The sequence below is a fragment of the Mustelus asterias genome, chromosome 2 (assembly GCF_964213995.1).
Source record: "Mustelus asterias chromosome 2, sMusAst1.hap1.1, whole genome shotgun sequence".
Classification (NCBI taxonomy): Eukaryota; Metazoa; Chordata; class Chondrichthyes; order Carcharhiniformes; family Triakidae; genus Mustelus; species Mustelus asterias.
Genome location: NC_135802.1, coordinates 68731048 through 68755897, shown reverse-complemented (window position 1 = coordinate 68755897; position 24850 = coordinate 68731048). Strand labels below are relative to the sequence as shown.

The window sequence follows — 24850 nt, the reverse complement described above, 5'->3', positions numbered from 1 at the left end:
TGATGGTGCACCCTCTGGTTCCCTCCTCCTCTTCAGAGGTGCACAACTATCTCCTGGAGCTGGCAGCTCTCTCCTTCTGCGGCTGGCTAGCATGAGAGAGCAGAAAGATCAAAGGGTTTTGCCTTTCCAAACAGGAGCCTTCATAATCAGCTACTATTCAGGATCATGTACATTGGAGGAGACAAATGACATCCATCATGCTCACCTAAGCCTCCCTCATGCTCGCTAATAAGGCTGCTAGCACTCTTGCGACTGAACTCCTGCATGATTGTCCGTAATGGAGTGGCCATTGTTTTGCCAACCATTGAGTAACCACCTCCATGGGAGTGAGGATAGCAAGAAGTGAAAGCCCCACTGCTAGTCTGGGGCCTTTCTTTTGTGTTGTGTGCCGACTTCTCCTTCGGGGATATGAAACATGTTAGTTGTCCAACACAAACAGCACAAGACCTAAGTGGCTGGCATCCTAGCTGTTGCCTCTGTGGCCATTGTCTCACATTTGGCACTGGTCCACTATGGAGTAACCTTGTGAGAGTTGCCATTGCCAGGCTGCTAATGCCCCTTGAGAGAGTTGCAGCCATTCCTTTCGAATAGGAGATTGCAGCCTCACCCCATTGCCACCAACATGCTGGGCTCTACTTCCCCAGCAGCCACACAGACAGTTGCTAACACTAAAGGGAACCGAAGTGTGATACTCACCTGTATGGAGCGGAGATCTTGGACACACTTGTTACATTGGTGCACCCAAGCTCTACGGATGACCGCACAGCTGCTGATCTCCTCTGTCCTCTCCATCCAGGCATGCTTGGTCAAGCAGAGAGATCATCTCCTCCTGTCCCTGGGGTGGAGGACCACCGGCCTACTCGGTTATCCTGGAGGAGAACATACATTACTGAACCATCGGGTCATACAGGATCTTCCTTCTACCTTGCTGACTAGGCCCTCACCATCCCTGCCTCTTGAGTCCACTTGGCCCTCTCCCAATGGCAGGGTTGCCTTGCTGACTGGAGGCTGTGAATGAAGCTGTGTGGAAGGAAGGTTGAAGCAGAATGCACACTGCCCCTTAAAAATGGCACCAGACTCTCTGACCATGCCAGGGATCAGAATCGCCAGCACCACCCGTTTCTGTTCCCACCTTCCCCTCCTCGGCAAAACACTGAAAATTCCAGCCAAGTATTCACTACTCGGTATTGTGTGATCCTGCCTTGCATGTGTGAGAAATCTTATATTATGTGGAATTATATATCCCTTCAATGCATCCCTCCTCTGTGGCAATATTTCAGGAATTAATGTAACCAGTGTAAAATCTTAAACAAATGTTGATTAAGTTGTGAAAATAAATTTATATGGAGAAGTTACTTCAATTAAGGAAAGTACTGAAATGTATGTATTTATAAATCATCTTGACATGTTATGAAAATGTCTCCAAGAACTTCATGTAATGAATTACTTTGTGGAGTGCGGTGACTGTTAAGTAGACAAACGAGCCAGCCATTGTGCAGCAGCAACAATGCCACTCACCTACAACCTGTGTGCGTCCTTTCATGAGGAAAGGCCTTAAAAACAAATGAGCAGGATTCAAATGAACCCAAATAAAAAATAAATTAAAATTGAAATGTGGAGCTTGGATTGGCACCAGTTTGAGTAAAAGATAGTAGATTTGTAGAGTTAGCTATCGCTCTGATAGTAACTTTACTGTTAACATATGCTGCCTACCAATGTAAACTTGCCATGACCACCTCATATTTTCCTGGCCCAGTGTAATTTTAAGATTGTCAGTATGTTCCCAGTGTCCCAGTTACTTGGCATGGCTGTATGTGGGGACAAGTAGTAAAATGACTCTTCCGCAATTTAAATGGGACTTGTTGGCCTTCTTGTGCTTAAAACATTTTGGGCTACCACGTGCTTTGGAGCGGGTGGTGGTCCTTGGCATTGAGCTTTGATAATTTACGGACATTTCAGTTGAAGTGTTGATGGCTGGAATTTTGACAAAGATGAACTTTTTTGTGTGTGCTGAGGAAAGGAGGCCCTTGAAGGGTGTAATCTTGTTCCAGTAGGAAGAGATGGCCTTGGGAGTGAGTGCCAACTCTGGCAACCAGTGCACAATTCCATAGTGCAAGAAGAAATTCAGTGACCTCTCAAGATAAGAGAAAATGATACCTTTGTGTCTTTGTAATGTCAGACTTCCACCCACCTTGATGACGTGTTTTAAATGCTGTGTGCTACTTCCCAGAAATATGTATGGAAAACCACAAAACCTTGTCTTCCCTTGCAAGTGTCCCTTCATTAACAGACTGACATGTAGGGAAGCAATGAAAATCTTGCAGGATATACTAATTTCACCACCTGTATGGAATGCAGCCCAGATGCCTGAAAACATACCTTTCTAATGACATGTAAAGAGTCTTCACACACGACTCTTAAAGAGAAGGGCCACGATCAAAGTCCATGAAGTGCAATATTAGTCCCTGAAAATTTGTGCTAAAAACACACAATGTAGCTGACCTTGGAATTGAGAAGTAGCTAGAGGGTAGGACTTGAAAGGGGACACCATTATCGACACCATGTGTCGGCACAAAGATACAAAGCAGTTAGAAAGCACGGATTTGTCCTTATGAGAATGCTTTCATCACTGGGATAAGTGTGAAATGATTCAGAACAAGAAAATGCCTGCTGGGAAGAGCAGTGGAATGTTTCCCAATTGGTAGCTTTGAAATATGTAACCAGTCTTCCAGGCAATCAGCTGGTCATAGATATTTCAGCTATTATATACAACAGAGCAACAGCAACAAGCGGGATGATGATGGCTTTGCATCATAACGTAACCAAAGTACTCAACTGCTGCCAAATGAACATGTTGACCCCAGAAAGACACAAAATACGATCTTCCTAGCAATTGGTACCTTGCTCGCGATATAATTTTAATGTGACCACTGCCTGCGTGGAACAGACATTTGGGAAAAGGATATAAAAACAAGCAGAGTGACATTGTTTGCTCACCATTTTTTCAGAAGTTTCTAATATATTTCAGGTCATTTGATCTTAAAAATAAAGCAATAATTTATTAAGAACTTATTTTTTACCATTGGATAAAATGATGTAAAAGATACAAATATCACTGGTGTAAGTAAGAAAAAGAAATGTCATTTTGTTGCCCATGAAGTATTCTCTCTGCAACAAAAGCAGAAAATGCTAGAAAAGCTCAGCAGGTCTGACGGCATCTGTGAGGAGAGAACAGAGCCAATGTTTTGAGTCAGGATGACTCTTCGTCAGAGCTCATTCTGTCTGGTTGTGTAGTAGATTTAGTAATTCTGTTTTGTTTACCTCAATGAGGTTTTGTGTGCAAGTCTAACCCAGTAGAGTAACAAGTTGATGTCACTCTCTTGGAAATGGGAAAATAAGTCATTCATTCAACAATCTGTCTGTAGATATGTCTGAATTGGATGTTGGGCAGGAAATAATTTTTCTATTTAACACAGAATGGTAAATAATCTGAATGCAATGCTTCTGTAACTTTTTACTTGAGTTGTTCTTTAAGACTAAGGGCATATTTTGACCTTGCGTTCATGTGGAGGGAGCAGGGGGATTCATCACTTTACTTTTTTAAAAGTAGTTTTGCTGGGAGGTCATTGGAAAGCTAATATGTCTCAGTGAGAAACTTTATTGAACCCAGTGTATGCTGATTTTATTTGTGTTTGAAATCTATTCAGCTGCAGTCTTTCATTCCAGAAGCTACACCCTGTGTTGGGAGTAGTGGGGGTATACGTGACACTGTAACAGAAACAGTTCTGATTTTGTGATATTGTTTGCTGCAAGTCAACTTAAGTGCGTTATCAAGTGAGCATATTTGACAGGTAAATTTAATGGTGCCAGTTATAGCAGGGTGATAAATTCTCCACAGAATTAATAACTTTAATCAAAAATATAATTTTGTTTCTGGCTGCAATGTTATGATAGATAAAATCACTCTTTCTGCTTGAAGCTTATTGTGGGTGAGTTGAAATGCCCTCCAACTGAACATTTGGAAACTGAAGCCTGTGTCATTGGCCACTGTTAGAAACTCCGTCCCCTTGTCATGGATTGCAGATCCCTGCACTAAAAACAAAATGGCTGCTGGAAGTCTGAAAGGAAGACCATAAGCACTGAAAATGCTCAGCAGATCAGTCACCATTTCTGGGGAAAGATACAGGATTCACCTTTCGTGTTGATGACCTTTCATTAGAGCTGGAAAATGTTGGACATTTAAAATGTTTTAAGCCAATGAAAGGCTGAGGTGGGGTGGGGTGGTGAGAAAAAGAACAAAACGGGTAGGTCTGCGATGGGGTGGAGGACAGGAGAGATGAAATGACATCAGGGCTTGTGGTGCATGAGTGGTAATTGGGCCAAGTAAAGAAACAGAAGATGTATCTAGAGGAGGTGTGAATGGCAGAATGATGCGCAAGTGGCCTCTGATCACAAAAACATGAGATAAATTAGCTTAAACCAAAACCTGCAAAGCAAAGGAAAGCAAAATTGTGGCAGAGATTATGATCAGAACTTGTTGAATTCAGCATTAAGTCTGGAAGGCTACGTCATTGAGTTCCAACAATTTCAGCCTACAATCTTTTCCCCCTTTTCTATCCTTTTTTTCCTTGTAGGTTTCCTCCATAACATCACCAGTCTTTGCCCCTGTCCCAACCCACCTGTTACTGAAACCTCTAGAACTTTCTATGCTGCTAGCCAAACAACACTGGCATCTACCTGGCTGCATGCAAAATTACCCAGGTATGTCGTGTACACAAAAAGCAGCACAAATCCAACCAGCTAATTACTGCCCAATCAGTCTACTCTTGGTTGTCACTGAAGTGATGGAAGGGGTCTCCAACAGCGCTATTAAGCAGCACTGGCTTTGTAATAACCTGCTCATGGATGTTCCGCCAGGGTCACTCAGCTCCTGATTTCATTACATCCTTGGTTCACGCATGGACAAAAGAGCTGAACTCCAGAGGTGAGGGGAGAGTGACAACCCTTGACATCAAGACAGCATTTGACCGAGTGTGGCATCAAGAAGTCCTAGCAAAACTGGAGTCAATGGAAATCAGTGGGAAACCCCTCCGTTGGTTGGAGTCATACCTAGCACAAAGGAAGATGGTTGTGGTTGTTGGCAGTCAATCAACTCCGCTCCAGGACATCACTTCAGGAGTTTCTCAGGGTGGTGTCCTAGGCCCAACCACCTTCAGCTGCTTCATCAGTAACCTTCTTTCCATTATAAAGTCAGAAGTGGGGATGGTCCCTGATGACTGTACAATGTTCAGCTCCATTCATGACTCCTCGTGTTTGGATGCAGCAAGACCTGGGCAAAATCCAGGCATAAGCTAACAGGTTGCAAATAACATCTGCACCACATAAGTGCTAAGCAATGACCAGGATTTAACCATTGTCTCTTGACATTCAATGGCATTACCCTCGCTGAGTCCCCATTAAACATCCTGGGGCATACCGTTGACCAGAATCGGAACTGGACGAGCTTCCTGACTCCCAAAGCCTGTTCACTATTTACAAGGCACAGGTGAAGAGTGTGATGGAATATTCTCCATTTGCCTGGGTGAGTGCAACTCCAACAACACTCAGGAAGCTCGACACCTTTCAGAACAGCAGTTTGCTTGACTGGCACCCATCTACAGATGTTCACTCCCTGAACCACTGATGAAGGCAGCAGCAGTGTGTGCCATCTACAAAATTCACTGCAGGAACTCACCATGATTCCTTTGACAGCACCTTCCAAACCCCTGGTCACCACTATCTAGAAGGACAAGGATAGCAGGCACACCATCACCTGCAAGTTCCCTTCTGAGTTACTCACCATCCTGACTTGTAAATGTATCGCTGTTCCTTCATTGTCACTGGATAAAAATTCTGGAACTCCCTCTCTAACAGCACTGTGGGTGTACCTACACCACAGAGACTGCAGCAGTTCAAGAAGACAGCTCACCACCACCTTTTCAAGGGCAATTAGGGATGGGCAATTAAGGCTGGTTGAGCCAGCAATGCCCATGTCCCATAAATGAATTAAAACATTTTTAAAAATGCTTAGATAAGCAAAATACTATGAATGCTGGATCTGAAACAAGAACAGGGGACCCTGGAAAATGTTAGCAGGCCTGCCAGCACCTATCAGAAGGAAGACTTAAAGTTAGCATTTTGAGCCATGGGGGTGAATTTTCCTGTTCCGCCCACCATAGGAATCGTAGCGGACGAGGGACGGACCCTGGAAAGGTCCATTGACTTCGGGCGAGATTTTCCGGTTTCAGGATGAACGCAGCCGGAAAATCCCACTCATAGACTCTTTGCCAAAACTGAAAGAAGGCAGAAAGTTGTTACCTTCAGACTTGGAGAGGACTGAAATACAAAAGCAGGGATGTACTGCTGAGGCTTTGTAAGGCTCTAGTGAGACCACATTTGGAATATTTTGGGCAATTTTGGGTCCCGTATTATAAGGAAGGATGTACTGCCATTGGAGTGAGTTCAGGAGAGTGATCCAGGAAATGAAAAGCTTGACATATGAGGAGCGTTTGAGGACTCTGGGTCTATACTCGATGGAGTTTAGAAGGATGAGGAGGGGTCTCATTGAAACTTACAGAATCCTGAAAGGCCTGGATAGAGCGGACATGGGGAAGATGTTTCCATTAGTAGGAGAGACTAGGATCTGAGAGCACAGTCGCAGAGTAGAGGGATGTACTTTTAGAACCGAGGTAAGGAGAAATTTCTTCAGTCAGAGGGTGGTGAATCTATGGAATTAATTGCCACAGAAGGCTGTGGAGGCCAAGTCATTAAATGTATTTAAGACAGAGATAGATAGGTCCTTGATTGGTAAGGGGATCAGAAGTTACAGGGAAAAGGTGGGAGAATGGGATTGAGAAACTTATCAGCCATGATTGAATAGCGGAGCACACTCAATGGGCCGAATGGCCGAATTCTGTTCCTGTATCTTATGGTCTAATGGACTATTCCTGTACTCTCCTGGCTGCCTTTCCAACTTCCATAAATCTGCATTCATTCAAAACACTGCTGCCCCCGTCCTAACACACATCAACTTCCATTACCCCATCACCCCTGTGCATGCTGACCTGTACTGACCCTGGTCCAACAATGCCACAAATGTAAATTTCTCTTCTTCGTTAAAGGCGCTATATGAACATAAGGTGTGCTTGAAGCAATGTGAACAAAATAATGGCACTAATCTTCCAGTCAGGGTCAATGCTGAGCTCATTGCCACTGCCCCTGAAGGTTTCAGCAAACCAACCCTCTTAGAGTTTTTCAGCTTTATCTTCCGATCCCAGCTGAAGCATCAGCGGGTCAGTGCAGCTTCTCCAGAGTGCAAAAAGAGAGAACATGCCCCCCTTTCATCACAGTGGCTACTGTATTCAAGTATGTTTTTAAAGGTTCAAGTCTTTCAGTAAGTTGGTAAGGTGGGTGAGTGGTATTCATGTTGGGGAGTATTTGGATCTGGTCAGGTGGGGTAATTGGATCTGTTCCAAAGGTGGGAGGTGTGGTGTAGGATGTGGCGTTATATCAGGAGGTTGAAGGGGTGCTTGGGTCTAGTCAGAGGATGGCTAAATTTCGAAAGGGATAGTTGGGTCTGGCTGGAGGAACATAGTCAGTTGCAGGGGGTTTAGCCAGAGATGGAGGGTAATCAGATCTGCCCACGTGTCCGTTGTGGTGCTTAGTTGAGTACACTACCGAACCACTGAGTTAGATAATTTACTAAACCGTGTAATATTTCCATGGTCCATTGAGTCCTGTGTATCTGGTCTACGTCTGAAGGTCGATGACTTTGGCAGAGGGCCCCAGATAGCAGAAAGCAGCCTTTCGGAAGCTGAAGCTTCCGGGCAATTTCCAAGCATGTCTGTGCATCAGGTCTTCCGTGAGAGCCTGATGCACATCTCCCAACTAGCGTTCTACCTCCGACAATCCGGAGACTGGAAGATTTAGGCCATTATTTAGATCGACTTCTGCTATTTTAGTAAAGGCTTAACCCATTTTCTTTTAATGATTTACCATCTTCATAAAATAATAGAGATTGAGAATGTACATGACCGCATTAAGTATTCCGACTCTAGTAGTCCATGCATAATTTCAGGGTTATTATCCTTATTAGTTAGAACCTGCCTGCTCAAGGCTGTTGAGAATTCTGACTGAACAGCTGGACTGAGTTAACAAAATGAATGCCTTCAACACAGTCACCAAATTATATGTAGTATGATTTCAATCAGTAAGCATAAATTCCATTGGTGCTTGCAGCTAGCTTGAACGCACACATGAAATCCCGCCCCCTTGTTTACATTTTCCATTGCCATATTTGGCCAGTGTGAAGTCTCATGCATATCTTGTAAGACCAGTCACCTTCAGTGGGAGGAAAGCACAGAGTGTAATGAAAAATAAGGCCCCATTCCAACACTGTTGTTGCACCATAAGCCTGGAGTGCAGTGATTGTTCCTGAAGCTGCAGTCTTTAGAGGAACTTTGAATACCTGCAGTAATGAAACACAGTGTGAGAGGTAAGTTGCTCGTATTAACATAGGTAGTGACGATCGAAGCTCGTGTGTTTGGGGGTAGGGGAGTACGAGCATGAAAATGGGACAAAGGCAAAGTTAAAAAAAAACACTTTCTTGCGAAAAGGAATGTAGTTCTGAACAAGCCCAGAGTTGCCTCAGTGTGCAGTCGTTCTTCAAAACGTTTGGTTTAGCTGCTTTCTCTGAACTACACGCCACCTCATCGGATCAGTTCTTTATTCTTACTGTGAGTTTTGTGCTGATTGCAAGAAGGGATAGCATATGGTCGAAGCCCAGATGTGTTTACCTAGCTGGAATCAATGTGCCCCTATTTTTACTAGTGTTGAATGAGTGGCAGAAGGATAGCTGTAGGACATGTTATCAGCTTGAAATGCCTTTATCTAGTTCTGTGTGGGTTTTGTGGCAGGACATCCCAGACAGTAAAGGATTAAAGAAAATAGGAGCACAGCATAGCAGTAAGAGAACAGATAATTTATTTTTAAAGTCATTTTAGTCCAATGTTTTGATGACGTTGAGATCAATTTTTCTAATTGAATATGACAGACTTGTTCTGATATTTGAAATGTGGAGATCTTTGAACTTGGTTAATCTATAATTTCATTACATGCATGCGGAATTGTGAAAGTGCACATTTGGAGAGAATTGACTTGTTTCTTCATTCTGTAGAATGTTGGAATGTGTCAGTATTTTCCACACTGTGAATATTACCTGAATATCACCTGTAAGTATAAAAGGCAGTAAAACTCTTGCAAAAGCTCTGTCTTATTCTTTGTCCAATATGGAATGAAAATCTTTTGGCTACTAAATGAGGGAGAGCTGTGAGATGAAATGAGGCAAATTGACTAACGTTGTTTCACGATAGAACTGCATTGAAGAAAATGTGCCCGATTCTTGATGTGGAAACCCATTTCCACAGGATTTGTTGTGAATGCAAGAGCAGGTGAAAATGATTTGTATGCGTCAGTATTTGTGAGTGAAACACAAGATAGTAATTCTTGTAAAGTTTATTAACTGCGGAATAATGCCATCTAGGGGACAGGTAGCAGGTGATGTTTACAATCCACACGACTCGCAGCTCCTATTGCTCAAGACCTTGCACTATGTGGCAATATTTTCTTTAGAGGAATAGGAAACCATGTCCTCAAAGTAAAAGGCTTTGATTTAATGTTTTTCTTGCGGTTTATGACAGACTAACTCTATTTGGCTTATTTTCTTTACTTCAATTTTCTCCCGTGTATTATGGTGCTAATACATGTTGTGCAGTTTGCTGGCAGCCCTTAAAAGACTGCACTCAAGTGTTTAGTCTTCCATGAGCTAGGACAGTAAATATCAGCAGACACTATGGCTGTGGAGGACATCACAGTTGAATCTTGTCATCAACTGACCTCTAATGCACAGCAGGGATCAGACCTTGCATCTTGCCTGCGTGATGTTGTTCTTTAAGTCACTCACTATGTAGCCAAATACAGGGAACATCTTGTCAACCTACTACATTTGAGACACACAGCTGAAGAATATATTGAGTTTAAGAATTAAACCAGTAATGCCTGAATAATTGTAAATCCTTAGAAGATGAGTCCTTTTGGCTTTCCTGGCAGTCGCATGTATTTGTATGCAGAGCATAAATACTATCGATTGTATGGAATTGTAAAGGATTACCTGCTGCAGGTAACAAAATAGAAAATAAAATGCTATTTGGAAATCTTGGGAACTCTGATTAGATAAGGAAAATGCTGTACTCTTTGTGCAGTGCCGTAACACAATAACAATGCCCTCCAGCAAAAGTATGTACTGTCATTTTGACTGTTGTAATTCCTTAACTATGGTGCCTTGGGGGCAAGAAAAGATCAGTTGCTTGTCACTTTGATTGCTTCTTTATACAAGATTCATAGAGGATACGCCAGCGGTAAAATATGATCACTATCTCCAGTCATAAGGTTGGCTGGACAACTCACTAACGAGGAAGTCCCAAATAAATTGTAGTTAGTTACATTAGTGAGGGCATTTGTTATAGCTTGTTGCTTACAGGACCTATTTTGTTTATAGGTACATTTTACAAAATGAATCCAACTTTTTCTATTTATGAATACCATCTGGAAGGCGCCTATGTGGAAAGTTTTGAATGATAAAACAAGTTTCAACTTATATTTTGATAAGGAACGCTCGCGTAAAATATGAATCTCACTCCCAGTAAAAATATTTTTTAGTATGAAATAAATTGAAGGTTATAACTGAGTAATGCTCCAAGCTTGTGTATTTAGCCTAGCAGAGAAAAAGGTCTTCTGTATGTGTCTTTTGTATAGTGACTCTGTTGAGTACATAGAGTGGGTTAGTGAACATTATTGATAGATGTAAAATCAGGCTGGGAAATAAAGAAAATATTCTTGATAACACAATCTTTGCACACCATTAAAATGGAAAGCATATATTTGTTTCCATTGAGTTTAAGCTAATGTTGGAGCAAGAATTCCAAACTGTTTCTGGTATCGTTGATAACTGGTGGTTCAATGCCATTAACGTTTGGTTAATAAGCCTTTTTTTTGTTCTTATCCCAGTGTCACACACCCAAGGACCAATTGATGGAAGTCTGTACGCCAAGGTACGAAAGAAAAGTTCCTCTGAGGGCAACATTCCTATTGGTGGTGGTGCTCACGCGACTACAGGACCTGACCAAATTGACCATACTCTGTCAGTCAGCAGTGACTCTGGGAACTCCACAGCCTCCATAAGAACAGATCGGACAGAGGAGCACTTGCCACCGGGTGTTAAGCGAGGTCTAAGCCTGCAAGAGAAGGCTGAATTGGACAGGCTTTTAAGTGGATTTGGGCTGGAGAATTCTGTACAGCTGAAGGATATGACTGAAACAAGAGTAAAATACAGTGGAGTACGTCACATTGTACCCGTTCAGGTGCATGTGAATGGTGAACTGAAAGCCAAGGACAGGGAGACTGATATTTTAGATGATGAAATGCCAAATCATGATCTGCATAGCGTGGACAGCATAGGGACACTTTCCTCTTCAGAAGGCCAACCATCAAACAATCTGGGAAACTTCAGTTTTCACAAGAGCAGCCAGAATTCTTTGCTGTCAGATGGTTTCGGGAGTAACACTGGAGATGATTTGCATAATGCTCTTGTACCTGACCTTGGAATAGGCACAGAAACAGCGTATGACAGAACATTTGTTGGCGTTACTGAGGGGAAGAACACCTTTCAACGACCAAGAAACCCTTCATTGTCAGCACAGCCACAGGGTTATAATCAGAGCAACTACTCAACTCAGACCTGGGTGCAACAACAGCAAATGGTTGCTGCTCAACAGTATGCCTATCCAGCAGAAAATGACTTGAGGTTTGCTATGGTGGGAACTGGAGAAGATCAGAGTAGAACACAAACTACGCCCAAACTTCCTGATACCCCCGCAAGAGGGTCCAGCAGTCGAGATGCTGTGCAGAGGGGGCTTAATACGCTATCAGGAGACAGTAAACTACCAGACCATCAAAGTCCGGAAGTCTTGTTTGAACATGAAAATCAAGGCCTCAAACCTTCTGAGGTTTACCTCAAACCTTCTGAAGATACAGGGTTGGGAGATAAAAAGCAAGATTTGTCGACTTCCCCAACACTGGACATTGATCAGTCAATTGAACAGCTTAATAAGCTGATAATGGACCTAGATCCGACATTTGTCCCAATCCCGACGCGTGTCAATTCTGTAAATAAAGGCGCTCTTCTCAAGAAAGATGTCACCTTGCAAGGAAACAACAGTGCGAATCCAGGGGCCCAGGAACAAACCGAAAGGGCTTCTGGAAGTGACTGCCAACAAGGTAAATTAACTGGATAGTCACTTCATAAGGTACCTGGAAGCAGCAAACCTGTTGCAGAACACTGAGCTACCTACCCTTCAGTAAGCTTGTCACATGTAAAAGTTCCTCTGGTCACTATATGTAGTGATATTTTAAGTACAATAAGGAATGTTTCTTCTTTGGTGTCTCTGAAAAAAACATAGGAAAATATTGTTGTCGGTGCAGGTTCGATGGGTCGATTGGCCTCCTCCTGCACTGTCGGGATTCCATGATTCTTTGAACAGAAGATATTTCCTGAATGCACTTACAGTATCCCTACACATAGAGTAATTTTCAGATTTCAGTGTCCAGCATGGAAGCTTTGCCACTATATTGAGAATTCAGGTGTATGCATCTCTGCCCATTAAGTTTAAAGTTTATTTATTAGTGACACAAGTAGGCTTACATTAACACTGCAATGAAGTTACTGTGAAAATCTCCTAGTCGTCACACTCTGGCGCCTGTTCAGGTACACTGAGGGAGAATTTAGCATGGCCAGTGCACATTATCAGCACGTCTTTCGCACTGGGAGGAAATCAGAACAGCCGTAGGAAACGCACGCAGACATGGGGAGAATGTGCAGACTCTGCACAAACATTGACCCAAGCCAGGAATCAAACCCAGGTCCGTGGCGCTGTGAGGCAGCAGTGCTTGCCGCCCTCTGGTATTTGTGACTAACCTAACCCTTTTCCCTTAATTTTCTGTACTTTCTATACTTGTGGAGTCTGTAAGGCTAGAATTCCACAAGAGCCAATTGGCCATTTTTTGACCATGAGTGGTATTACAGCTGAACATAACACTGTCCACTTACGTCTTCCAGTGGGGGGCATTGTTGTCATTTTGCCTCGCTCTTAACCCAGGGCATGTTGGTTATTTCTTTGCCTGTTCAGTAGTATTTGTGATAAAAAAGGTGCTATGGAAGTTAAGAATCTACATAGCGATAGGAAACAAAAAGTTGAAACACATTTCGAGCACAATTTAATAATTTTATGTAAAAGCTCCATTGATAGATTAATTACCAGCCTGTGCTGTCCACTGTTGAACTAAGCTCAGGTTTGATCCCTAATCTCTTTCATTAATTGTCCCTAGGTAGATGATGGAAAAAAATATTGGGGTTAACTTCTTTTAATCTTAAACTAGGCGGACATATTCCAGAGTTTGTGCTTTTGGTCATAATCCAAAAACCCAACTGTAAACCCATATTTTGTGCATTGAGGAAGCTCGCATTGGGCTCTCCTGTAATGCTCTGTAATTAATGTATCAGAAGAGCTATCCCGGTGAGTAGGCACTGCTGTCAACATATGGAGCACTGCCCGAGTTAGTGTCATCAAGAGAGATGGAGTGAATTGTGTTTGCGAGATTATGAATAGAATTCTCTGAAGAAAAAGGCCAAGTGTCAGGTTCAGACAGTAAACTGGCATGTGGGTTTCCCAGCGAGATCTTCCCATACTTTGCCAATTTTTTTGAAAGGGAGCGTGTTTTGTGCTGTCAGTGAGAGAGGCGGGACCTAAATACACTGGCAAACCTGGCTATAACTGTAAAACTAAAGAAGCCCCGACCCCTCTCTCGTTGATGGCATGTTACCACCCCTGCCACTCTGAACATAGATTGCCGGCATCGGGGCACTCCCATTGGGTCCCCCTTCATATCCCACCCTTTTCATGCACTGCCCCCTTCATGCCCTGCCCCTTTGGCACTGCCTCAGGCATCCTGGTAATGCAATCTTGATTGCGTCTGTCTGGAAGCATGCAAACTGTTTGGCAATCAGTGCAAACCCCATTCCAAGGCTCTGCCAGTACTTACCCGACATAGCAGGATTTGCACTGGGCGCAACACAGCCAGATAATCGCCCCCTAGATCTCTGTTTAAAGTGGTTCAAAACTATTCCATCTCAGATTTGTAAAGAACTCAGCTTTGTGACCAGTGGCACAACCTCTTTTCACTTTTCAAAGATATCTGGAAACTAGTAGTTTTGTTGCACTGTCAAAAGTACCATCTGGGGTAATTGCACAGTCTGTCTCACGAGTTTTTTCTGTTTTGTAGGTGTGTTTAGTCTTCATATGAATTATAACTTCTGTGGTAACTCTCGTATCAACTTAAAGTTGTCTAAGAGAAGCACTATAATGCTCATAAATCAATAAATTGCCATTTAGACAATGTGGCAGCTGGTTGGTTAATTTAATATCCGGTCGTAAAGTAGGAAGTTACATATGCCAAATGTTCTATGTGGTTACAAATGCAGTTTGTTGATTAGTTTGTCAGGATTTACAAACTGTGGAGTGTGGAGAGAAAAATGTGCAGAAGTACTAATTTTTCCAGACACAGTGCGATACAACATTGTAATTGTGTCACAGACTTGAATGACTTAAAACAACAATCCTTCCTTCATCTGACAGACAGGATAGTCTTTCTCTGAAACCTCAAATGGGTACCACCTATATTGTTCAAAGATTGGCTGACAGGGTGGGTTCTGCTGCTTCTGTTTCTCTTTTCCGAAGGTAACGTGCTATTCCTCTGAAGGGGCTCATCTTGTGAAAATGTCAGGCGGTGAGGATTAATGAGTTCACATAGTTTTACAATCTGGAGTTCAACTTGGTGCCCTGTTTTAGGGGGGAGTGAAAAATGTTCAGCACTTGGATGTTTAGGTGCTCCTTCTGGCTCCAGTAAATGGAATTTTGATATCATTCCAGTCTCAGACTGCTTTTAGGAGTGACTGATTGTAAAGACTCTAATCTGAACATGAGAGAAGTCATTGACAGATATTGTTTGATATGTTGTGGCTGCAAAATTGGAAACAGCATGCTGATGTGTACATTATGTGCTGTTCCATATTGCTAGTATAAAAACCACACATGCAGCTGCACCAGGTGAGTGGTTTAGCTCCTGCTTTGAGGTATTAACTTTACAATGGTGTCACATTTTCTATTTCTGGCTGTGGCATTGTGTTTGCAATTAGTCAGTAGTTCTGGCATTTAAATGTTGCACTCCAACAGTGTAATAATGGCATCTATTCATGAGGGCTGATACATTTTTCCCGTAATCCTTCCCAAACTTTGGAGTGAATGGTTCACTGGTTCGTGTCCTCAGTGACACCAAAGTTGTGGAAATTGCTTACGGTTTGGGAATGTAATCAGTTTTGGAAACCTGATGCATGAAGCAACTGTAGTTTTGAGAGAAGACATTTATGGGAGGTGGTATCTGCTGTGAGGCTAGCATTTATTGCCCCTTCGTAGTTGCCCCGAGAAGATGATGGTGGGCTGCTTGAGTCACTTCTGCTGAAAGTGGCCCCACATTGCTGTTGGGTAAGTAAGAAGTAGGATTTTGTCGTAATAAAACTAATAATTACTCCTGAGTTTAAGTCAATGTAACAACTTAAATTTGTGTGAAGCTTGCAAATGGCTGAAAAAGAGACTAATAAGACTGCAGTTAACTTGAGGTGCACAGTATCTGTAGGGTAGTAAATGGAAAAGAAATCTGGTATTTAAAAATATGGTTTACATAGTTAGAATGCTGAACAACTTGGGAATCCTTTAACTCACAATATGTTTTTTCGGAACTGCACATCAAGCACTTTGAAAATTCTTATAAGGTCACATTTTCATGAAATCAGGGTAAATGGTTTTATACAGTGGCTTATTTATGCAATCCAAGTGTAAGTCTGTGTGCAGAATCAGTAGCCTTTGCTAGTGTGGTCTGCGGAATGCTTAAATTGACATGTTTTGGGTGGTTTCTCCTGGGTCAGGTTACTCCCTTCTCAGTAAATGCTACAGATGTAAATGAAAAGCATTTTTTCAGGCATCAATAAGTTATTTGCATGTCTATGTAGATGTCTGCTATAAGGTGCTCCGTCCAAGCTCAGATTAGAGTTTAACATTTCCCATGTTATTTTTGATTCAATGATAAACTGCGAAGCAAAATGCTTGTACATTTATCAGACCTAAACTACTGTGCCCCAATCCACATATATACTGAACCCAAAGTCACAAGTACCTCATAACCATTCCAAAGTTTTCGACAAATTATGATTACTTGTGTCAAAATGTAGCTGCAGAGTTAGCTGCTGCCATCTTGAACACAAAAACTCTTAGGAACTAATTCTTAAACCCAGACATTCCAAACCATTTTTAATCTTGCCATATACCTCATAGAATATCATAGCATCCTTACAGTGCAGAAGGAGATCATTCAATCCATTGAGTCTGCACTGAGTCTCTGACATAGTATCTTACCCAGGCCCACCCACCCTCTGCCCAGTCCCCTAACTCCATTCATTTATTCCTCTAATCTCTCTAATCTACGCATCTTGAGACAGTAAGAAGCAATTTAGCATGGCCAATCCACCTAACCTGCACATCTTTGGACTTTGGGAGGAAACCAGAGCACCCGGAGGAAACCCACTCAGACACCAGGAGAACATGTAAACTCCACACAGACACTCACCCAGGGCCGGAATTGGACCCTGGTTCATGACATTGTGAGGCAGCAATGCTAACTACTGTGCTGCCTTCAAACATTTACGTTTTTAAAATGACTTCCCATTGTTTTTTTAACTCCATTTAAGCTGTCCGCTGAAATAGCCTTCTCGGTTAATTTATTCCAAGTCAAACACCTTTAGATTTTAAAATGTTCTGCATGACTTCCCATCTTCCTTTTAACTTTATAGGTGCATGAATCAATCTATAGGAACAAAGTATGTTGAGTACAAATAATTAATTTATGCCGTTTATTTGGTCTTGTTGATTTGTTTTCTGCCGTTTTTCACTCCTTTACTGAAGCTACTAATCCTTTGCTGGACACAGGTGTGGGTGGCCTCCAGTAACACATCCAACGGGCCAATAGAATCATAGAAACCCTGCAGTACAGAAGGAGGCCATTCAGCCCATCAAGTCTGCACTGACAACAATCCCACCCAGGCCGTTTCCCTGCAACTCTGCATGTTTACCACTCTAATCCCTCTAACCTACGTATCCCTGGAAACTAAGGGGCAATTTATCATGGCCAATCAATCTAACCCGCACATCTTTGGACTGTGGGAGGAAACCAGAGCACCGGGAGGAAACCCACGCAGGCACGGGGAGAATGTGCAAATTCCACACAGACAGTGACCCAAGCCGGGAATCGAACCCAGGTCCTTGGAGCCATGAGGCAGCAGTGCTAACTGCTGTGCCACCATGCCGCCCACTCTGTGGCTCTGTGTAACCTTTAATGTGGCCTGAATTTTCCAGCCATTCATGCTCCGTTGCCGCTGCAAGCAAGGGCAGAGAATTTGGCACTCAGCTAAATCCCCTTTTACTGCAGCGAGACCAGAGAATCCCGCTCATGTGAATGGCTGAAAAATTCCAGCCCATGAGTCTTGACAGGCTATTTCAGCAAAGGAGACATCACATCAACTTCCATTGCTGACATCCTAACCTCACTTAGTATCGGTCACCTAATCTTCATTTAGTACAGTTCTCGAGTTAATGATGAGGTGTGGAAATCTTGATCATTGCTCCATTTTCTTTTTCTGGAGCCATTTGCTGCTCTCCCTTTGTTACCCTGCAGTCAATTAACTTAGTTTAAACTGGACTTGAATTTGAACTGAACCATGAAGGGAGATTTGAAAGGTAGCTTGAAACCAGTTTGAAATGTTGCAGATTAAAAATTGGAGGCAATAAAAAGAAAACCTCAGCTCTAATTTGTGACTTGACATCAAAGGGCCTAGTTTCAACTCTCCACCAATCACGAATATCAGGAAATTTTGGGCATGCTGCCTACAAGTTTCCAAGCATGGGCAGCAAGCTATTTCCAGGTATGCCAATCTGCAGTTTAGGAAATTAACTGCTCAAATTTCACCTAATACAGACCTGAATTAAGGAACAAGAAAAGACAGGCTGCTAAACAATTTATAAAGAGATATGTATTGTAAATGTAGGGTTTTGCAATCCTTCCTAAAGTGTGGTTCTCAGAACTGGATGCAATATTCCAGCTGAGACTGTTTTATACAAGTTTAACCTAACCTTCTTGCTCTTGCACTGTGTGCCCCTATTAATAAAGTCTAGGGTCCTATATGCTTTATTAACTACACATCAACCTGTCTTGTCACCCACAATAATGTATGCATATATACACCCAGGTCCCTCTATTCCAATGCCCTGTTTAGAGCATTTGTTTTATATTGTCGCTCCATGTCCTTCCTACCAAAATCCATCACTTTACACTTCTCCACATTGAACTTCATCGACCACCTGTCCACCCATTCCACCAACTTGTCTATGTCATTTTGAAGTTCTAGACTATACTTCTCACAGTTCACAATGCTTCCAAGTTCCGTATCATCTGCAACTTTGAAATTGTGCCATGTACCCGAAGGTCTAGGTCATTAACATATATCAGAAAGGGCAAGAATCCCAACACTGACCCCTGGGGAATTCCACTATTAACCTTTTCCAGCCCGAAAAGCATTCATTAACTACTACCCTCCTGTCACTCAGTCAATTCCATATCCATCTCACCACTGTCCCTTTTATTCCATGAGCTGTAACTTTGCTCTCTAGTCTGTTATGGGGCACTGTCTCAAATGCCTTTTTGAAATTCATGTATACCTCATCAACAGCATTGCCCAACAGCCCTCTTTGTTACTTCTTCAAAACACTCCAGAAAGTGAATTAAGTACAATTTTCCCTGAAGAAAACCATGCTGAGTTTTCTTAACTAGCATTTGACCATGTGACTATTAATTTTGACCCGAATTATTGTTTCTAGAAATTTTCACACCACCAAAGTTAAACTGACTGAATTGTAGTTACTGGACTTAACCTTGCACCCTTTTAAACAAGGGTACAAGCTCATGTAATTCCCCCTTTCTCTGGCACCACACCACATCTAAGGAAGAATGGAAAATCATGGCCAGTGCCTTCATAATTTCCATGCTCTCTTTCATTATCCTTGGATGCATCTTTTGTGGTCCTAGTGCATTATCAACTTTTAAGTACAGATAACCTATCCAATACCATCTCTATCAATTTTAAACCCTTCTCATGTCTAAATTACCGCCACTTTCACCATGAACTGAGTAACAACATCTTGCTTAAGAAAGGCAGTTGTAGAAGACTCATTTAATACCACGACTATGCCCTATGCCTCCATGTATAAATCCTCGTTTTGGTTCCTAATTGTCCCCACTCCTCCTCTTACCACCCTTTTACTATTTATATATCTGTAGGAGACTTTGGGATTCCCTTTTGTGCTGGCTGTCAGTCATTTTTCAGACTCTCTCTTAGCTTTTCTTATTTGCCTTTTCACCTTCACTGAACCTTGTATATTCCACCTGGTCCTCAATTGTATTTTCTACCTGATGTCTATCATAAGCATACTTTTGGTTCTTTATCTTAATTTGCATCTCTTTTGGGATAGGGAGCTCTGACTTTGTTTACCCTATCGTTCCCTTTTGAAGTAATATACCTTGAATGTGCCTAAACTATCTCTCCGTTGGAGGTAGTACATTGTTCAACAACAGCTTTTCTTGCCAACTTTTGACGACAATTAATTTGGCTTAGATCTGTTCTTAGCCCATTGAAGTTGCCTTTTCCCAGTTAACTATTCTTATCCTGGATTGTTTTTTGTTGGCCTAAACCCTATAATACAATGATCACTGTTCTCTAAAAGGTCTCCTGCTGACAGTTGCTTCACCTCATTCCCAAGAAGCAAGTCTATCAGTGCCTCCCTTCTCATTAGACTGGAAACAAACTGCTGTTAAAAATTCCCCTGAGCCCACTCTCTAGGACCTCTTGCCGTTCTCTGCCCTTTATAATACTACTATCCCAGTCTATATTCAGATGATTAAAGTCTCCCAATATAACAAGTTTATAATTTTTACAATCCTCTGTAACATTCTTACAAGTTTGTTCCTCTACATCCTTCTCACTAGCTGGTGGCATAAAGACATCGCCTAATGTAATTGTACTTTTTTTATTTCTTAGCACTAGCTAAATAGATTCTGCCCTTGATCCCTCTGGGGCATCTCCTTTCACCAGCATTGCAATATTCTCCTTAATCAAACCACCACCCTTTTCTTTCTTTCCTATCTTTTCCTGAACACCTTGTATCCGGGAATACATAATACACCTTTCTTTGAGCCAAGTCTCTGTGATAGCCGCAACATTTATTTCCAAATGGCAAACTGCACCTGTAACTCATCAATCGTATTCACCACACTCCATGCATTCACATAAATGGACAGTAACCCTGAATTGATCTTTATTACTTTCTCCCTTAGTCTGACCCCCTCCCTCATTTATGTATTATTCATTATATGTAACACTATCTATATCTCCCAGTATTCTGTGCACCTTGGTATTCCTCTCTGATATTATCTCCTGGTTTCCACACCATTGCCAAATTAGTTTTAAACATTCCCATGTCACTACAAAATCATCCCACAAGGAATTCAGTCCTGGCTCTCTTTAGGTGCAACCTGTCTTCCCTGTTCTGGTCCAATCCCCTCCAGAGCCAGTTCCAATGTCCCAAGAATCTAAAGCCTCCTCCCTCCCCACCGCACCATCCTTCCAGCCGAACATTCATCCGGTTTATCTTTCTATTTCTATACTGACTTGCATGTGGTTCTGGGTATAATCTTGAGATTACTGGTTTTGAGATCCTACTAGCTAATTTCCTACCTAGCTCCCTAATTTTAGGACCACACCCCTCTTTCTGCCTTATGCTGTCTGTACTATTGTGGACCATGACTGTCGGATGTTCACCCTGCACTCCCCTCGGGGTGCTCTACAGCTGCTCAGTGACATTCTTGACCATGGCAGCAGACAAGCAACACACTATCCTAGATTCACATCTGCAGCCTAACTATTCCCCAAACTATCAAATCACCTATCAGATTGTATCACCCTGTACAGCTGAGCCACCCATGGTGCCATGAAATTGGCTCTGGCTGCATTCCCCAAATGAACTATTGCTCTCATCAATATTCAGAACAGAATACTGGTTGGAGAGTGAAATGTACTCCGAGGACTCCTGTACTATCTGTCTGTTTCTTTTTGCCTGTCTGACGGTCATCCATCTCATCTCTCCCTGCATGCTCTTCAGTTGTGGGCTTACCACATCTGTAAATGTGCTATTCACAAAGCTCTCCACCTCACGGATGCACCACAGTGACCCCAACTGTTGTTCAGGTTCCGAAACGCAGAATTCAAGCAGCTGCAACTGATGGCACTTTCCTGCACAAATGGTTATCCAGGACATGGGAAGCATCCTGGAGTTTCCAGAATACAATACAGCAACATGTTCAGTACTACATAGCAGTATGTTGCTTTCTGAAGACTAAGGATTTTTCAGTTACTACAAGGAAACAATTTTAAGATATTTGACTTCCTGAGCAGATGATACTTGTTGCATACCTTACCAACCTTGATTATTTAGTGAACTTAATTGGTCTAAAGCACAATGACTTCCATTTCCACTGTCCATATAGTACAAGGGCTTCATGGCACTCATGCTTCTAAAACTTCTGGCTTTTCTCTTTTAAATCCAGAAAACAGCCTGCACATTTAAAGTAATAATGTTACTGCTCGACTTACAAAGGAATGCCTTGACATAATTATGTCTTGTATCTAAGGACTCTTAGGATTTTCCCCTTAACTTGCGTTTGTTTTGACGTATTGGGAGATTTTATCTGAAAATTAATTCATATTTTGGTAGAAAAGTGTCTGTAATTTAAATGTTTTTTGCTAGTCTTGTTGATTTATATTTTTTGTTTATTACTGAATTTTCATCAGAGCGTTCATGGAATGTAGATGTTCCTGATTATAGAATAGAGTCATTCACTACTTAATCTAAAAAAAAAGCCCAAACTGGAGTGCTGTACAATGAGATATTGTGTTCAGAATTACACATTTTTAATAACTTTTCAAGCCAAAAATCACACATCTTGATTTAATCATTTCTTTAATAATGTTCTTACTAGCTGATTACAATTTTGCTTTATCAATTCAATTTTCATGCTGTGAGCTTTCCCTTTTCTTACCTTGAACCTCAATGTTCAGAGCCCACAAGTCACTTCTTTTAACTATGAATTATGATTTGACCAATAAGTATGAAGGAATTGCAACTTTTCCTCCAAATACAGAATTGTAAGTTAAAATATTCTCCCAGTTACTATACAAGTGTAAGGAGTAGCATTAATTCATTATTTTGTTTATTTTCCTTGCATGCAGTATGTGCATAACAGCCCTCAGAATCCCTACAGTGCAGAAGAAAGGCATTCGGTCCATTGAGTCTACACCATCTCAACTTCCTACCCAGGCCCACAGTTTCCGTCCCCTCCCCACCCCAAGTCAAAGTTACCAAAGATATGATTTCTTTTTGGAGCTGTGATACATTAATTCTCATTACTCTCTTTGAACTTGGGAACTCAATGTTGTTGACACTCCATCTTCTTCCTCTGTTTCTCCTCTGTATTGTGGTTTAATACAACTTCTATTGCCAAGTTCCCCACCCATCTGCCCATTGCAACTGGCACATCTCCTGCAGTTGCTTCTCTTCCAGTCACCTGCTCCCACTATGGGAGTGCCCCATTTTCCAACCTTGACCTGCTTTTTCTCGTCTACTTGCTGTCCTGAGATGACATTATCTGTAGGCATAATATCACTTCCAGTCTGTCACTTTGTCATCAAACCTGGCACCACCAGGCATCCTCTGACTGCATAAGTTTTCTCCAACTGAACCTTTTGAAGATCAAAACTATCTTGTTTAGGTCTCAACAAAGACTCAGCATCCTTGCCTGCTAATTCCATCCTCCTCCCAGCTGCTCATTTTACCCAACTGTGCAGTCTTTGTGTCCTGTTTGACCTTGAGCTGTGAAGAGTAGCAAATTAAATGGATTTGCTCTAGATCGCACTGGTACAATTGGTTAGGAGACTGGCTGATCCTTGAGACCCAGGTCATGACCTATCACTGATTGGTGGGCTGGAAACCCCCATCCTCTCTTTGCTGCATGAAAGGAGATTGAGCTGCTACTCGTGGACAGGGAAAAAAAAGAGAACTTAAATTGACACAAATATGTTGTCAAATTCACTCCAAAAATAACAGAATTGTTTATTATGGAAAAGGGAAATTAATAATAATAATGTTGTAGTTCTGTTGGAGTCATAATCGAGGCACACTGATGGACTTAAATAGAACTTTACTTTTGATTTACTCTTAATTGCATTTGGTTTGAAAATGGTCAATGCTGAAATTACCAATAATGCTGACTTTTGTCACCTTGGTGAACAAAAGGTTACACATTTGCTGGCACCAGCAAAGTAGACTACTGCAAATAGTAAAATTTAGTTGTATTAACTCATTCAAATATTGGATTCTGCCAGACCTGCTGAGTATTTTCAGCACTTCCTGTTTATATTTCAGACTTCCAGGTGTCCAGCTAGTCTGAAAATGGGAGAGTTCCAGATCCAGTTTTTGGGTGAATTTTCCACACCCCATCTTATGTACTCTGTCTCTAATATTTTGGACTAGTCTGTTTCTGGCCAGAGAGGTTGTGGACAGGGCTTACCTTGCCAGACAGACTGTAGTGGGAGGTATTGCGCATGTAAAGACCTCCAACACTGCGCATGTACATTAACAGTAGCAGGGCTCTGACAGATAGAGAGAGCTGTCAGGCCCCTGCTACTGCAGGCAGCCTCCAGTAGCAACCCCCGCCCACCCCAACAATCGCGGGGGTCTGCGGCCCGAGATGCAGCCCCCACCTCCCTCCCCCACCAATTGAGGACACCCCATTGGGAATCCCCTCCTTGCACTCGGCCTCCCCAGGGGAGCCTCAATGGCTTCCGGTTCCACCAGTGAGGCCAGTCTGACTGTTCCCCGTTCATGGGGCGCAGGTGTTTTCCTCGCTGGAGAGAAACTTTCCATGAAGGCATGAACCATGAGGCCATAAAGGCAAGTGAGCCCAGACGATTGAGCATCAGGCTCACTAAATACATTGAAATTACCATTTCCATAAATTTCAATAAATTAACCACCCTCTTGCCCACCTCTGGCGAGAGCCAGAAATCCGGGTGTTGTAAAATCGCGCCAATCGCGGCAACCGGCGCCATTCGCACTAGCCGCTTTACGCCCGATTTTACGGCATTTTCCCACTGCATGGGCGTAAACTGGCGGTAAAATTCCGCCCTTGAAGTTTAATTTTATAATATTGGCAAAATTTGTGCTGGGAAAGATTGACTGATTCTAAAGGATGTGCAAAACCCTGTGACTCATGGTTCCAATTTAAATCAAAGTGAGCATTTGAAGATTATTAACCTGCGTTTGAGGAAAATATTATTTCAGTCTTTCTGATTTCAATTATTTAATAGTGGGAGAAGTTTTACGAGGTATGCCATGCTGAGATAAAATGAAAGGAAGCCTGTTGTGGAGGCAACTTACTGTTTGATGACTGGTGAGGTGTGCATGCTGCTGCTTATGTTGGACTT

The 24850-nt window shown here is 42.2% G+C and overlaps 1 protein-coding gene across 7 annotated transcripts in view; it reads left to right on the top strand.

The window, feature by feature from the left end:
- The window catches only part of tns3 (tensin 3), a 435511-nt gene that overhangs the window by 335850 nt on the left and 74811 nt on the right, over positions 1 to 24850 (top strand). For all 7 annotated transcript variants that reach the window (XM_078236646.1, XM_078236654.1, XM_078236664.1 and 4 more), the window contains one exon: positions 11104 to 12372. In XM_078236646.1, the coding sequence (XP_078092772.1) occupies positions 11104 to 12372 (1269 nt within the window). The remainder of the gene's footprint in view (positions 1 to 11103; positions 12373 to 24850) is intronic.